The 16,565-nt window shown below is 45.0% G+C and overlaps 1 protein-coding gene across 3 annotated transcripts in view; it reads left to right on the plus strand.

The window, feature by feature from the left end:
• RNF212B (ring finger protein 212B) overlaps positions 1–16,565 on the plus strand; it is a 116,125-nt gene that overhangs the window by 96,518 nt on the left and 3,042 nt on the right. For 2 of the 3 annotated variants that reach the window (XM_083188343.1, XM_083188329.1), the window contains exons 15-16: positions 9,907–9,954; positions 13,571–13,832. In XM_083188343.1, coding sequence (XP_083044469.1) covers positions 9,907–9,954 — 48 coding nt within the window. In that variant the 3' untranslated portion in view covers positions 13,571–13,832. Of the gene's footprint in view, positions 1–9,906; positions 9,955–13,570; positions 13,833–16,565 lie in introns of those variants that run through there. The other variant, XR_014474967.1, reaches the window with a different exon arrangement.

Here is a 16,565-nt window from a genome sequence, read left to right on the forward strand (position 1 = left end):
CCAAAGTGTGTTGTTTGCCATTATGATATGATTCATGTATGTAAAGGTATCTGGAAAAATGTTCTTATTTAAATTATACTTCATATTCAAGCCAAATGTTTGAAAATACTGTTGTGCCTATGACCTGCTCATAGAAAATGTCTAGGTTGACAGTCATAAGGTTGACACCAGAAAGTCAACATGCACAAGGTAGACATTGACAAAAGGTTGACACATACAAAAGCTAAACATGAGTTTTTTGTGTCAATGCTAAACATTTTTTGTGTCAATGCCCATATCGGAGCACGTTTCGGGCCAGGAGCCTCACTGTGCTTGGCATACTTTACCATTCCCAATCAAAGTCCACATGGATGGTAAAGTATGATAAAGTAAAAAAAAAAAATCCCTAAAAACTCAGGTTGACTTTTTGCTTGTGTTGGCCTTTTAACAATTTCCACTTTGTGCAGGCCAACCTTTTGGTGTCGACCTGTTGACAGTCAACCTAGACATTGTCTCTCAGCCACCAAAAAGGTCAAAAGCAGCTTTTGAATAAAACAGATTAAAGCTAATTATCAGAATTCTTCTGATTCCATCTTGGAACTGTAAAGGACCTTTACTACTAAGTTTTGATGTAAAGAAATGATTAAGCAGCATTATGATAAATATCTGCGTGTGATGACGTGCACAAATTTTGGGATCTGCAAATCATATTAGTGATAGCAGACCATACTTCGTTTGATGCAGTTAAAGCAATTGAATAACTTTCAGCAATATGTTATTTCAAATGGCCACAAGTTCTCCCTTTTGTATCCTGCATTCGGGTTGTTGAAGATGAACTTCTTCCCCTTGGCTTGAAGAATACATAACATGTATAATATTGGTCATTCTGTTTCTGTTGTCAGAATGACTTCAATAGACGCTGCTGGATATACACTAAAGGGCCTATTCAGAAATGCTCATTGTACATCAGAGTTACAGGGGACACTCCCAGCTGTTATTTGAATCTATAACATTTAATAGGAACTCTCAGCAGTTTAAAAAAATAACACAGAATTTTTGTAGGTATTACACGAGGATCTCTCTTTTAGGGAAGATGTATTAACCAGTGTTAAACTGTGCTCAACCATGGTTATCATTTATATGTAGACTGTTAAGCTAGGTACACACCTACAGATTTGTCTGTCCAATCTATCAAGTGGGAAAAAAAACCTATAAATGTATGGGAGCAAAGAACAATTGAAAATTTTCTCCCAAATGCTGGAAAACAGACAATGGTCATTTACACAAATTGGTTAAATCAATCTGATAGACAAAATCAAATGTTGGGAGGTATGCATTCCCTTCCCTTCAGTGACCTGGCAATATTGACAGTTCGCTGACTTCATGCGTGGGCGGAGCTGACATACCTCCCAACATGACCCTCTCCAGGAGGGACACACTGCTCTGCTCCTGGACTTCCCTCTTAATTGTGATTGCCATCACCTGTGGAGAAAAACTTTTCTTATTAGTTAACCCTGGGGTAGCCAACCCTAGTCCTCGAGAGCTACCAACAGTGCATGTTTTGCAGGTCTCCTCACAGAATCACAAGTGAGCTAATTAGCTCCACCTGTGGATCTTTTAAAATGTGCCAGTGATTAATGAGTGCAGCTGTGCAGCAGCTAGGTTGCCTGGAAAATGTGAACTGTTGGTAGCTCTCGAGGGCTAGGGTTGGTTAACCTGTTCAAAAACAGGTGATGGCAATTATACATTATAAGGAAAGTCCAGCAGCAGAGTAGTTTGTCCCTCCTGGCATGGGTCATGTTGGGAGGTATGTCAGCTCCGCCCACGCATGAAGTCAGCGAACTGTCAATATTGCCAGGTCACTGAAGGGAAGGGAATCAATACCGCTACTAGTTTCCATCCGCCGCAGGGACCCCCGCTGCTGATGGTATATCCTCTGCTGGAACCCCACTGCCGTGGCCCGTGCCGTGGGTGCTCCTCACTTTCCATGGGTGCTCGGGCCCCGAAGCACCCACGGTTTCGGCGCCTATGATGAGACTCAACCATTTGCTTCCAAATGCTGGAAAACAAACGAGTAATTCAGACAAATTGGTTAAAGTAATTTGATTTATAAAAATGAGATCTAACAAACCTTTTTTGCCATTTCCAGTGTTTGGGAGAAATAGTTCGATTGTCATTATCTCTCATACATTTCCAGATTTTTGTGCTCACCAGACAGATTGGACAGATACATCTTTGTGTGTGTACCAGTAATGAATGCATCTGTGCACCAGCTAGGTGGTTTGGAAAATGTAAACTGTTGGTAGCTCTTGAGGACTGGATTTGGGTGTTCCTGATTTAAGATACTTGAGTTGAAAGGATTTATAAATTCAAGGTCAGTTTCTATTTCAATACCCAGTCATTTCTCTGTTCCTTTGGATACTGTTCAGTGGCAAACGCAGGATTTTCAGAAGGGGGTTTCCAGAGGGGCGGAGCAAAGCACGGAGATGGACACTTAGGTGACCCAGTATATGCCGGGTCAGTTAAAGTATTATAGATAGACCAAATGTATATAAATAATAATAATAATAAAATATATATATATATATATATATATATATATATATACACATGTACATACATATATACAGATGGGGCCGGGCTCATCTTTGCAGGGGATGGCGATGGCGACGCCATCGCCATTCCCTGCTCCCGCGCCATCTGTGTGTCGGAAGGGGACGCGCGCGCACGAGGTGCGCGCGCGTCCCCTTCCGACGGTGCTGCCGTCCCCTTCCGACGGTCGCCCGGTGCCCACACCGGGCGCCCGCACCCCCCCACAGCCTCCTCGGGTCCCCCCAGCCCCCCTCGAGCGGGAGGCGGACAGTATTGCGTCCGCCTCGCCGGCCGGCCGCCCGGATACTGAGACGCGCGTGCGTGGGGGACGCACGCGCGTCTCAGTCAGATGGCGCGCCGTGTTGCTGGCGCATCGCCAGCAGCATGCTGCTGGCGATGCGCCAGCAAGCATAAGGCCGGCGCCGTCTGTATATATATATATATATAAATATATACATACAGGGGCATTAACATCAGTGTAGACCCCTGGGCATAGCAATGTATTGGGGCCCCTACCGATCCTCCAGCGGTAGGGGTGGGGAAAGCTTTGATGTCCCGCGGGTGGTAGGGGGTATTATATCTACCGCTCAGCATGTAGGGCCTGGATCAGTAATTTCCACTAATTACCCCTTTACTGCACAGATGGTGGGAGAAGGGGGCATTGGGCTGAATGAAGGGGCCCTGATACATAACTTCCAGGGTGGTAGAGGATGTTTAATATGCAGAGGAGGGGTGTATAGTGGAGTGGGCTTATTATTCATAATTTTCTGGTGGGGGGACAGCTTGCTTGACTGCAGATATCTCCAGTTCCCATAAATAGATTTCTTAGATTTTAATGGAATTAAAAACTAGAGAATTCCACCTACCAAATGGTACTGGGGACTAGGGGATCAGATTTCAGGAGGCAGAGCAATCCGCCAAAAAGTATATAAAACTACATACCAGGTGTGTGGAGCTGGAGCAGTAACCAGCTGCTGGAAGGCTGATATCTCTGGTTCTGGGAAGAGTAGAGACAAGCTACTAGTGTCTACCAAAGGGGGAGAGTCTCATCTTTTGGAATATACTCGCAGAAAAACTCTAAGTCAGATAGAACCTGAAATATCTGACTGGGAAGAGCAATTAACAGTCTTGGATGGGGACCACTGCTTTGAAGTCAGATATCTCCGGTTCCCAAGGGCTGATTTTTAAAATTCTTGTACCCATGGAAAGAGGGGACCCTCAGCTTTCAGCCTAGGTCCCTTAGACTTCTAGGGGGGTTTCTGGGTACTCAGAAACCCCCCCTGCGTGCGCTACTGCGTTGACTAGCTTTTTATCTGCAATTATACACCCTATGGGCATTCAAGATACAGCAGCTGCATAGCATTCTTATTTATCTGCCTGCTCATTCCCTGGGCCGGATAACTGATGGTAATGAATCTTTCCCCGCAGGCTTTGGCTCTTGTAAACTTTCTCTATGTGACCCAATTTTTCACAATCATCTGCTCACAGATATAACTTTATTTTTTTCCTATGCTGCTAATGACTAAAGAGCAGCAAATAAATATAGCAAACTATGTCATGGCAACTACAAATGGATATCCTAGAAATGTATAATTTGGCACAAGTTTGTCCAATCACCCAATCATATGATCATTGTTAGCAGAACAGAGATTATGCCTATATCAGGCATCCAACCTGGATCCTCAAGGCATACTAATAAGGCTGGGTATACACCTAAAGATTTATCTGTCCAATCTGTCTGGTGGGAACAAAAACATGGAAATGTATATGAACAAAATGAAAAATCAGCATTTGCTTCCATATAGTGCAGTGGTGTCAAACTCGTGACCCTCCAGCTGTTGTGGAACTACACATTCCAGCATGCCCTGCCACAGATTGTATTTAACAGATTGCTAAAACTGTGGCAGGAGAGCCATGAGTTTGACACCACTGATACAGTGGAAATATAACAAATTTATCTAAGCAATTGGACTTTCCTCTTAATGTATGATTGCCAACACCTGTTTTCAACAGGTTTACTAATAAGAAAGGTGTTTTAACACAGGTGATGGCAATTATACATTAAGACTGAAGTGCAGGAGCAGAGCATTGTGTCCCTCCTGGAGAGGGTCATGTTGGGAGGCATGCAGATCTCTCTGTGTGTATGCCCCGAGTGATTAATTATTTCCTGCTAAGTCAGTGCATGCAGTCAAATCTAGTCAAATTAATAAGCAAGTGACTGCAAATCTCTAGGTGTGTACAGGATGAGAGACAGTGATAGAGATCTCTCATTCTGAACCACTACCCTGCCTTTTTTTGCTTATGCAAAATTGCTTAGCTCAAATCTCTGCATGTGTATGTGCTCTCAATGGGCGATCTGGACACCAGAAAATCGCCTACCCTAAATCACTTAGCAAAATTGATTATCTCTATGTGTGTATTCCCCTTAAGTCATTTTAAAAGTTTCCTCTCAGATGTAGCAGTACACACCCACGCTTCTAGGTGCCACGTTCACAATCTATTTTCACAATCTCTCCATATATGGAACTAGGCACGCCCTTTGGGTGGAGCATGACACGCCCCCTCAATGGGGTGCTGTGCAAAATTCTACTACCAACTATAATCTCCCTGAAACTAGTTTTAAAAAGTAGGCACATATGTCCTATACATCTGCAGATATTTGCGACAATTTGGGGGTCCTACCAATGCCTGAGGTATTGAGGAAATCTGACATGTTATTAACACTCAATTCACTAATTCAGATCTAAAAATGATCCTAGTCTGTGAGTCAGAGATTTTGAACATGTATGATTATGCCATTTTTGTATGTATTGTTGTTGAGGCATGAAGGTACAGTGCAACAAAAACAAACAAAACACCTTTATTTTACCGTACATTCCATTTTTGTTTTTATTGTGTGAATGTTTTGTTTTATTGGGTACTATGCACCCGGCACCCTGATAATCATCTGACATGCTGCTGCTGCAGTGCCGCTGCCCGTGCGCTGGCCATGACAGTCACTAATCCCTCATTGACTTGCCTGTACACAGAGCCGGCCATTGGCTACTGTGTACAGGATGGGCGGGAGCCGGGAGGATGGGCTGGCTGGCGAATGGGCTGTCGGCAGTGGCGTAAATAAGCCTCTGCAGCACCAGCGGGTGCGGGGGGGGGGGGCAACCCAGCTCCACAGGGGCGCAGGAGCTGGCTCTCCCCCCCCCCCCCATGTGTGTATATATATATATATATCCAACCAGGGTGCGGCACTCATGGCAAAAATAACTCACACGATGCACAAGCCTTAGTGATTAACGTTTCAAATTCTTTATCAAATTGTCATCATGACAAAATGTTATCCTGATGACAATTTGATAAAGAAATTGAAACGTTGATCACTAAGGCTTGTGCATCGTGTGAGTTATTTTTGCTATGAGTGCTGCACCCTGGTTGGATACAAATCTACATTTATTGTGAAGGCACCGGCACAGTTATCTAAAGTTATAAGGAGTGCCGACCCCAGATCTACTATATATATATATTTATATATATATATATATATAAAATTATACACACATACATACACATGGTTGTGTAGGTAGGGGCCCCACTGCGCCTCTTTGCGTGTGTGCTTGTGCGGCCCCTGAATATTTACTGGAAGTGTTTAGTGGCCCCACAACCCAAATAGTTGCCCACCCCTGCCCTAATATATACTATGTTATGGAACACATACATAAAATAAGTACACTCTTCCTTTTTACATAGTGCCACCATACTGTCATGCTTGCTTTGTTATGCCCCACACCATACCTCCCAACATGACCCTCTCCAGGAGGGACACTCTGCTCTGCTCCTGGACTTCCCTCTTTATTTAGGATGGCCATCACCTGTGGTGAAGTGCCTTTCTTATTAGTTAACCTGTTCAAAAACAGGTGATGGCAATCATACATTAAGAGGGAAGTCCAGAAGCAGAGCATTGTGTCCCTCCTGGTATGGGTCATGTTGGGAGGTATGCCCACACACAAGTCAATATGCTCTTTGAGCTATATCGGCAGTGTTTCCCTCTAACCTGTCAGGCACACACTGAACGACAGCTGTGAACTATATCGTTCAGTGATGTCACCGGGACCTACTGAACATGCAAGGTTATTGGCTATATCACCAAAATTGACCTGCATGTTCAGCAGTAAGGGGGGCATTAACGACGTGGGGAGCGCATATCGTTAGCAGTGTTCATACAAGAATGGAAAACGTATCACTCAGAATGGCCCCTCTGAGCGATATATTTTACATTCTCATCTAGTGAGTATGGGGCTAGTGAACCAAGAGTTAGTAGGTCTGTGTGGGTGATTGAAGGAATATATGTGAGACTGGCTGGTCTGATGAAAACAGTTGTCATGCAGAAGAAAAGTAAATGCAATCTCTGTCCGAGATTCAAACCCAGGTATACTGACCACTGGAACAACTATGCTGTATACTGAATTGGTACTGTAGTTCAGTGGTTCCCAACCCTGGTCCTCAAGGTGCACTCATTATTCAAACACATTTTAAAAGATCCACAGGTGGAGCTAATTATGTCACTTGTATTTCTTTGTGGAGACCTGGAAAACGTGCACTGTTGGGGGTACTTGAGGACCAGGGTTGGGAACCACTGCTGTAGATAATAAGAAGACACTCTCCTTTACTTGGTGATTGTATACCTCCCAACATGACCCATTCCAGGAGGGACATAATGCTCTGTTTCTGTTAATTATTGATTGCCATCACCTTTCCTATCACTTACCCTGTTCAACACAGGTGATGGTAATCATACATTAAGCCCTCTTAAGTCCAGGGGGGCGCCGTGAATCGCTGGAGGGGGGTCACGCAGATCGCGGGAGTGGGGGGCGCGGGGTTCCTGCGAATCGCGGGAGGGGGGGTCACGGGGGTCCCGCGAATTGGGGGAGGGCGGGTGCCGTGATTCACGGGGGGGGGGGGGGGTGCCACGGGGGGTCGCGAATCGCGGGAGGGAGCGCCGGAGATGCTGTGGGGTTCCATGAATCACTGGAGGGGTTTCGCAAAATCGCAGGAGGGGTTACGAGGGGTGCCGTGAATCGCGGGAGGGGGTCCGAAAATTCCAGGGGGGTGGGGGGCGCGAATTGCGGGGGGGGGGGGGGCGCGGGGGGCTACAATCGTGGGGGAGCGTAAATCGCAGGAGGGGGGTGCCGTGAATCGCGGGAGGGAGCGGGGGTTTGCGAAGCACAGGAGGGGGCCCAGCGAATTGCGGGAGGGGGTGCGGTGGTGCCGTGAATGGGGGTGCCACGAATCGCAGGAGGGTGTCCGCGGGGGTGCTGTGAATAGCGGGAGGGGGGTCCGCAAATCGTGGGGGGTGGCTTGGGTCTGCAAATCGCGGGAGGGGAGGTGTTGCGGCGGTCCCGCGAATCTCGGGAGGGGGGGCCCGCAAATGGGGGGAGGGGGGTCGCGCAAATGGGGGTGCCGCAAACCGCGGGAGGGGGGGTCGCAGGGGTCCCGCGAATTGTGGAGGGGTGGTCGCGGGGGGTCCCGTGAATGGGGGGAGGGGGGGTCGCGGGGGTGCCGCGAATCGCGAGAGGTGGGGCGCGGGGTCCCGCGAATAGGGGAAGGGGGGGTTGCGGGGGGGGCTGCGAATCGCGGGAGGGGGGTCGGGGTGGTTTGCTGGCAGAGGGGGGGATGCGGGAGTAATGGTGGATGGTGGCTGTGGAGTAATGGTGGATGGTGGGTGTGTACTGTAGCCCTGGCTGGGCAGGGGGAGGTAATGCCAAGGGGGTGGGATGTGTAGAACGTTATACACATAGAACACTTGGTACTTGTGTAGTTTCACGGCGCCAGTATGGCGCCGTGTGTCTGAGTCCCCTTGCGGGGCTCGCTACGCTATTTAAAATCAACTCCATGCCAACATGGATAGTGGAGGTATGAACTATCCATGTTGGCATGGAGTTAAGTTACTTTTTTTAACATAGTTTGTGGCGAGCGTAGAACCCGGAAGTAGCACGGCGCCATGCTGGCGCCGTGAAACTACACAAGTACCGAACACTTTTCCCGGGGGGGGTGTTTTGTGTATCCTGGGCGGGAGCGTTAGCTACACAGGGGATGAATGACAGATCTGGCTAAATATATAAGAGATACTTGCCCACCTGACCCTCTCCATGAGGTAGAAAATGCTCTGGTCCTGGACTTCCCTGGTAATGTATGATTGCCATCACCTGTGGGGAGCTAGGTAAAGGTGTTTCACCACAGGTGACAGCAATCATACATTACCAGGGAAGTACATGGAGAAGGTCAGGTAGGCAAGTATGAATTAAGTACTATTTAATAGCCAATGACGGCTTGGTCAATATCTGCTCCTTCCTCCAATCTCTGTCTCCCTCTCTCCATATCCAGCAAGATTGAAAAAAATCATTTTGCTTTCACTTTCTGTTAAGGAGTAATTCGGTCTGTTGAATGGTTAAGGAGCAATTTGGTTTGTTTAGGGGCCTGTAGTTCTCACTGGCAGTACTTCACTTCAGAGGTGAGGGATAGTTAGTCTTTTGTACATATATTTAACCAAAAATAACAGCTAAAAATGGTTGTGGAATACAAACTGTGGAAAACATAAATATCAGATTGCTTTCATCATTCTGATAGCATTTGTTGTCTCTGTTTCCGTAGATGACGACCTTTAGGCCCCTTTAAGATCCTTTTCTGTGTTTTTCTCCTGTGCTGTACATATGCCAGAATGATTGTGTGGAAAGTATTGTGTAGACATAACACTGCTGCTTGTTGGAGGTGGATATTAAGCATCATGCTCTAATAATCCAGAAAGATAAAAGCATATGTCAAATAAACCAATATTATTCCATATTTGACAATTTAAGGATATAGAAACCAAACATCATATACATAAAATTGTGCACCTTTCCAAGTATGATACATTTTCCATAAAAAAAATATGTTCCCGTTTTTTAGCCTATGCATAAAGGGGCCGATAGTGAGCGGGATGCTGCGGTGACTGCTTTAGCGTTTTTAACATAGTCGCATCTACAATTTTATGCTAGTGCCCTTCCCCTGGCATACAGGTCTACTACATCTGAATGTGCAATTACTGGGACATTCATTTGTGCATCTTTAGATGTGACAATCTCGCCTGGTGCTTCTTTAGGCTATTACCATTGAAACTTGCTCCTGCCCCAACCTAGGTGCAAAATCTCCAATGTTAGCTACTTGCATGCGCAAATGAAAAATATTGACCATTATTTATGAATACTGGCATTGCGTCTGATTCAGAATCAGGCCCAAATGATATATTTATGTGATAAATGTATAATTGAATTATGGCACCATGAGTAAGGACAGTTGTTTCTACAGCTTTCATTTACACCCAAAATGCCAGGATTACAGAGATCAAGAACATAAGTAAGTGTTTTTTTTTTATTACTGCCTATAGTAATTTAATGTTTTCCATATTGTATGTAACATGTTTATATAAACCATTCTGTTCCCAACTATGAGTTCCTGTATTATATTTACTAGAGATTTGTGTAGGGTTAATAACACCTCACTCATTGGGTAAATATACAGATGTCAAATTGACAAATAGAGAAATGGGAAAAAATTGTACAGCATATGACGTAGTACAGGTAATGCAGTGGCATTGGTAAATAAGCAGCATATTCACTGGTGGCACTTCTGGAAGGCAGTTAAAATAAAGCGTGATAGAGTGACCAGGAGAACAATTCCTTAATACCCACTATTCTTCCTTTTTTCTACCAGATTCAAATACCAACCAAATAGTTTAGGAAGATACTTATCACTTTGCACAACTTGAATAGGGCTTACCACATATCCTGCACTTGGTGTCATTCAAAGAAGGGATTGGTTCCTATAGCCCGACATTTATATAAAATGCAACCTTATTATTTTAACTGCCAAATTTTGACTGGGCTCAAAAATATCAGATGGCAGCCCCAGGTTGGGTTAGTGTAACAAATCACAGAAAATGCTAACTACATAAAAGCAGAACAAGGGCATATAAGATTACAGACATACCACAAAGTGTAAAGTGGGCACTACTTGTAACATTTTGCAATCTACAGGAATAGGGTATTGCTCAGGGCCACCAAGTGCTAGGTGCAGTGGAACTGGAATAAGGTGGTGCAGATAATGTATGCAGTGGAGTGACTGTGCAGTGCAATAGCTTTTTATTGTTCTGTGAGGTAATACTCCACCCCACAAAATATACACGCAATAACTACTTTTACTGAAGCTAATTACCATGGTGCACCACTGAATGTACAAATAGCTGTTGCAGAAAGGTGGACCAAGAAAAAGCAGCTGCACAATGGTTCATGAACCCTCTTGGTGGCCCTTGTTATATTGAGACAAGGAAGTAGAGTGTCAGGTTGGTAGCTGGTAGTACACAGGAGGTGCAGTATAGTCTGTAGCAGTTGTCCCCAAACTTTTTCGAATCATGGCACTCTAGAGTATCAGAACGTTTTTCATGGCCCCCTTAGGCCAAAAGTTTATCGATTTAATTTAGAAAACAATATTAAATTAAGTAAATTGGGTTCATATGTGACCCTTAGGTTCAGCTATGTGGTGAGGGACAGGATTCACTTCTGCTTGTCCACATAATTTACAAATGAATGCCACAAGCACTGGGTTTGCCTATTACATAGACCAAAAATAATTTTAATTGGTCCCCTACCACCAACCCAAGGCACTACTGTAAGTGCTCTGAGGCACCCCAGGGTGCCACAGTACACAGTTTGGAAACCACTGGTCTATAGTGAGGTGGGTTCGGGGAGAGAGCTTGAAAGATTAATTGTTGGTTAGAGATACTGATTATAATAAGAGTGTAGAAACCCTTGAGAGGTCCTGGAGGTATGATTGCAAGAGATAGGAGACCAGGGTAATTTCAGGGGCAGATCTAAGTATGAGAGGGTGAATATGACCAATGTCAGAGATTAACTGTATGCGGAGTAAGTGTTCATGAAGGCTCTTATGGTAACAGCAAGTAGCTTCAAATGGATTCTGTGTGAGGATCTTTGGAATGAAGGTGCAGATGTGAAAATGCAAAAGAGAAAAATCAGTCATCATTCATTTCATGGTTTGGAATAAAGATAGGTAGATAAGGGGAAGGACAAATTGAAAGTTTTAGTTGTGAGAATGAGTAAAGGTTTTGTTAATATATAGAGTAAAGCTGTGTACACACGGGGGCGATAGGGGCTGAAATCGCTGGGAATATGGTCGCTGGACACCATATTGCCAGTGATGGGAGTGTGCCCCGGCAATAAATCGCCGGGTGCGCGCTCCCGTTTGCAGCCCCATTCTAATCGCTGGCTCCTGCGACCAGCTGATTACCTCTGCAGCACCGCCCGGCAGAGGTTCCCTTTTATCAGCGACCATCTCTGGTTGCTGATGAAAAGGAGACACTGAGCAATATATTGCGGTACTCTTTACTTAGCACGGCGCCCATGGCGGCCATTGAATGCACTAAAAAATCGGGTGCGACGCGACCGACGCGATGCCTGCGATTTCCCATAGGGAACAATGTTAAATGTCTCAATTGACCCGATTTTCCTGTTCAATGCCTCAATTGACCCAATTTTTCCATAGGAAACAATGTTAAATGGCCCACAGAGGCCAAATAGGCACCCTGAAGTGTGAAATGGCCCCCACAATTGTTAACGCCACCCCACGATCAACGTGAACCCGAAGCGTGGCAAGCGCAGCGAGCCCGCGAGGGGCGGCGGTACGCGTCCTACGACCTTTTCATACCCCCACTATCCACGTCAGCATGGAGTTGAGAATAGAATAGTGTGGCGAGCGCAGCGAGCCACCGAGCCCGAAGCGTGGCGAGCGGACGCGGATACCTGAGAAGCCCGCAAAGGGACGCGTTTACCTGTGAAGGTATCCGCGGGGCTCGCCACGCTTCGGGCTCGGTGGCTCGCTGCGCTCGCCACACTATTCTATTCTCAACTCCACGCCGACGTGGATAGTGGGGGTATGAAAAGGTCGGAGGACGCGTACCGCTGCGCTCGCCACGCTTCGGGTTCACGTTGATCGTGGGGTGGCGTTAACAATTGTGGGGGCCATTTCACACTTCAGGGTGGCTATTTGGCCTCTGTGGGCCATTTAACATTGTTTCCTATGGAAAAATCGGGTCAATTGAGGCATTGAACAGGAAAATCGGGTCAATTGAGACATTTAACATTGTTCCCTATGGGAAATCGCGGGCATCGCGTCGGTCGCGTCGCACACGATTTTTAGTGCATTCAATGCCCGCGATTTTTTTACCTGCGATGCCCACGATCAAAATCGTGGGCGCCGTGCTAGGTAAAGAGTACCTACAGTGTATTGCTCAGCAATATATTGCTAGCAATATATCTCCCCCGTGTGTCTAATGCTGTGTACACACGGGGGCGATAGGGGCTGAAATCGCTGGGAATATGTCGCTGAGCGACCATATTGCCAGTGATTGGAGTGTGCACCAGCGATAAATCGCTGGGTGCGCGCTCCCGTTTTCAGCCCCTGAATGGTCGCTGGTCAGAGGAGCATGCTCCTCCGACCAGCGACATCCCCTGCCTCTTCACCCAGCAGTGTTTAAAAAACGGGACACGGGGCAATATGATTGCTGAGCAATATATTGCTAGCGATCATATTGCCCCGTGTGTACGCACCTTGAGGGGAGAGGCATTCACGGGACTCAAATGTGGAAAGAAGTTGAGAGCACAGTATATACTTAACCCTTTGAGTGCCAACGTTGCTGTGAGAGATATGCAAAATATTCGCTAAAAATGCCGGTATCACTCACAACAACATTTTTTTGTTGTTGTTGTTTTTTGGCGCAATGTTTTATAAAACTTCAACTAATTAACTTCAGATCATTTGCCGGCAATAACTAAAGTGATTTATATTCCTTGACTCCTACCCTGGCATTTTTAGTGGATATTTTGCACATCTCTCACAGCAAAGTTGGCACTCAAAGGGTTTAATATTGCAAATACTGTTAATGTGTTCTTTATTCCAGCTGAATGTTCTTGCGTCAGACTGCCCTTCTCCCTCCCAATCATCATTGCTCAGAGTAATTCCAGTACACAGAGTGACTTGCATCTAAAGAAACAGGTGGATTTATGTAGTTTCAGATGTTCCTGTTCTTTATATATAGTTTCTGAAGTTTTCTGAACTTATCTATGCTTACATATTGTTTCTGAAGTGTACATTGCATGTGTATGTTATATTATTAAACAGCATGTTTCCTTACCCTTGGATTGGTAAATAAAGTAAGTTATCTTGTGCAGCTCAATAGCAACCTGATTTATTATATAATAAATATAGAGATGTAAAATATGCTTTAATAAAATACCCCAATTGCCCTCCAAACCCCCCCCCCCCCCCCCCCCCCCCCACAAAATGGTTTCTGCTATTGTCCTTTGGCACTTGGGGGTTATTCTGGTTCACTCCTTCTGGCAAATTCCTTCTTAGATCAACAAAACCATGTGCACTGCAGGTGGGGCAGATGTAACATGTGCAGAGAGAATTAGAATTGGGTGAGTTCATTTGCTTCTGTGCAGGGAAAATACTGGCTGCTTTATTTTTACCCTGCAATATAGATCTCACTTTGAAGTAAAACCCCACCCATATCTAACTATTTCTGCACAAGTAACACCTACCCCACCTGCAGTGCACATGGATTTGTCCATCTAAGAAGGAATTTGCCAGAAGGAGTGAACCAGAATAACCCCCTTGGAGCATTGGGAAAGTGCAGATGAAAACCTAGTACAGTTACTTTGTTTTTGTGTAATTGGGGCAGATCCGCATCGAGAATATGGGCAGCATGGATGGTGTAATGCTTAGCATTACTGCCTCACAGCACTGAGTTCATAGGTTTGATTCCCACCATGGCCCTGTGTGGCGTTTGTATATTCTCCCTGTCCTTGCGTGGGTTCACTCCGGGTACTCCAGTTTCCTCCCACAATCCAAAAATATACTGGTAGGTGAACTGGCTCCCAACAAAATGAACCCTATGTATGTGTGTGTGTAGGTGTGGTAGGGTATATAGATTGTCTTAAGCTCCACTGGGGCAGGGACTGATGTGTTCAAATATTCTCTTTAAGGGGGGTATTCAATGTTTGGTGTGCTCCGGTGTTTGGTGTGCTCCGGCAGCCATCTCCCGACGGGGGAGATGACTGCGGGGCCCTATTCAATGCTGTCTCCCCCCCCCCCCCCCCCCATCACAAGCTGTTGGGCTCATTGTGCCGAGAAAAGTCGGAAATTGGCGAGTTCCCGGGCGGAGCTCGTCTTTTTCCGCCCTCAACTCGCGGCCACGCCCCTTTCTCGCCGCTCGGGACATTGACTCCCGACCGCCGAGCTGAAGTCGAGCAAAGCGAGAATGGGACAGGGGCACGGCTGTCGAGCTTACTCGACAGCCGTGCCCCTGACATTGAATACCCCCCTAAATGTTGTGCAAAAGGGTTTTGTAAATGGTGGACTCTATGTGACAGGGCACTGCCGGAAGTGATGTGGTGGAGGACACGTGGAGACCAGAACTATTGAAGTGCATATCTGCCAGTTTTCAAAATGGCCTAGTCTCAACTTCCAGTTTCCAATCCACATTACTTCCAGGAAAAGGAGGGACATTGTAGGAATCTCATTGCAAACTTTGGTTCCTTGACTTTTAGCAGAGGATTCAATGTTTATAGGATAGTCCTTGTTTTAACCCATTGCCACATAAATCTATAGATTGTAGGGTTGCAGCAGGGCTCTCCTACATCCAAGTCTGTCTGTTGTTACCCAGTTTGTTTTATCACTGTCTACTATTGTAAAGCGCAAAGGAATCTGCTGCCCTATATAATTCCCCTTTCACATCGCACTTTTAAAACGGTATATTGCCGTTTTTTTTCCATTTTAAAACGTTTAAGGCTGCAATGTGAAAGTGCCAGAGTTGATTTACCGGTTAAAGTTAACCGGTATTTCAACACGGTTAAAAAGCAGAGTCCTACACGTTTTAAAGCCGTTTTTTGGGCAGTTTGAACAGCTCTATTTCAATGGCTTGAAACGTGTCCCTTGGGGGTTAAACGGGTTGAATGTTTGAATGCTATTAAATGATTTTTAAAACGGTTTTCACCTGCAATGTGAAAGGTCTCAAGGCTCAGACCCGGTTTAAAGTCCCATTTAAGAATATCGTGTCATTACCCATTTCTGCAATGTGAAAGCAGTATAAGAAACTAAATAAATAAATAAATAATAAAGCATATTTATGGGCAGTGACAAGCACTGACAATTTTGGCTTATATTCCTGCCAGGTTTCCCTAGGTTTATGTATAAAATATGCAGAAATTCAAGGTATTTTGAGACGTATTGTACATCTTATGGTTTATATTGGTTGTAAGAATGAGTAACTATAACTTATATAAAAATAAATCAGATTATAAAGTATAATGAAGAGACATTTAATGAGGTAACTTCCTTTGCGTTTTGTGATTGGCTGTTACGTAATTTAAATATCTAGCTTGCCACACTTTGTGTCTTGATAAAGGTCAATAGGCTGAAATGTGTCAACCAATTCAGGGGTGTGGACAGCCAATTTTTAATTAACTATGCAGTTATGTCCCTCTGGACCATGAGAGAACTTATTTATTGATGTTTAATCAATTGTATCTTTTTATTGGACTTGTTTATGTAAATATTGATCTTCACACCTGTATATACAGTAATTATGAATCCTGTGGATATTTGTTTTGAAGAAATGTGGAAAGTTTTGAATCCAAAATGGATATATGAAAGAAACATTTATATACCTCACATCATCCTCTTGCAGTGCGAGGAGGGTACATAGTGCAGCAGTGTACATTAAGGTGCCCACACACTAGAAAGATCTGCGATCGTAAGATGTTCGCATAAATTAGCCTTGAAATCTTTTTTCCGTCCTGGACAAAAGATTTCAGGCAAGCGCACATCTTTACCAAAGATTTTTTTTAAGATCCCCTGTGCGTTCCTATGGATCTTTTGTTAAATCTTCTGAT

Source organism: Crinia signifera, chromosome 1 (assembly GCF_055691185.1).
Source record: "Crinia signifera chromosome 1, ASM5569118v1, whole genome shotgun sequence".
Taxonomy (NCBI): Eukaryota; Metazoa; Chordata; class Amphibia; order Anura; family Myobatrachidae; genus Crinia; species Crinia signifera.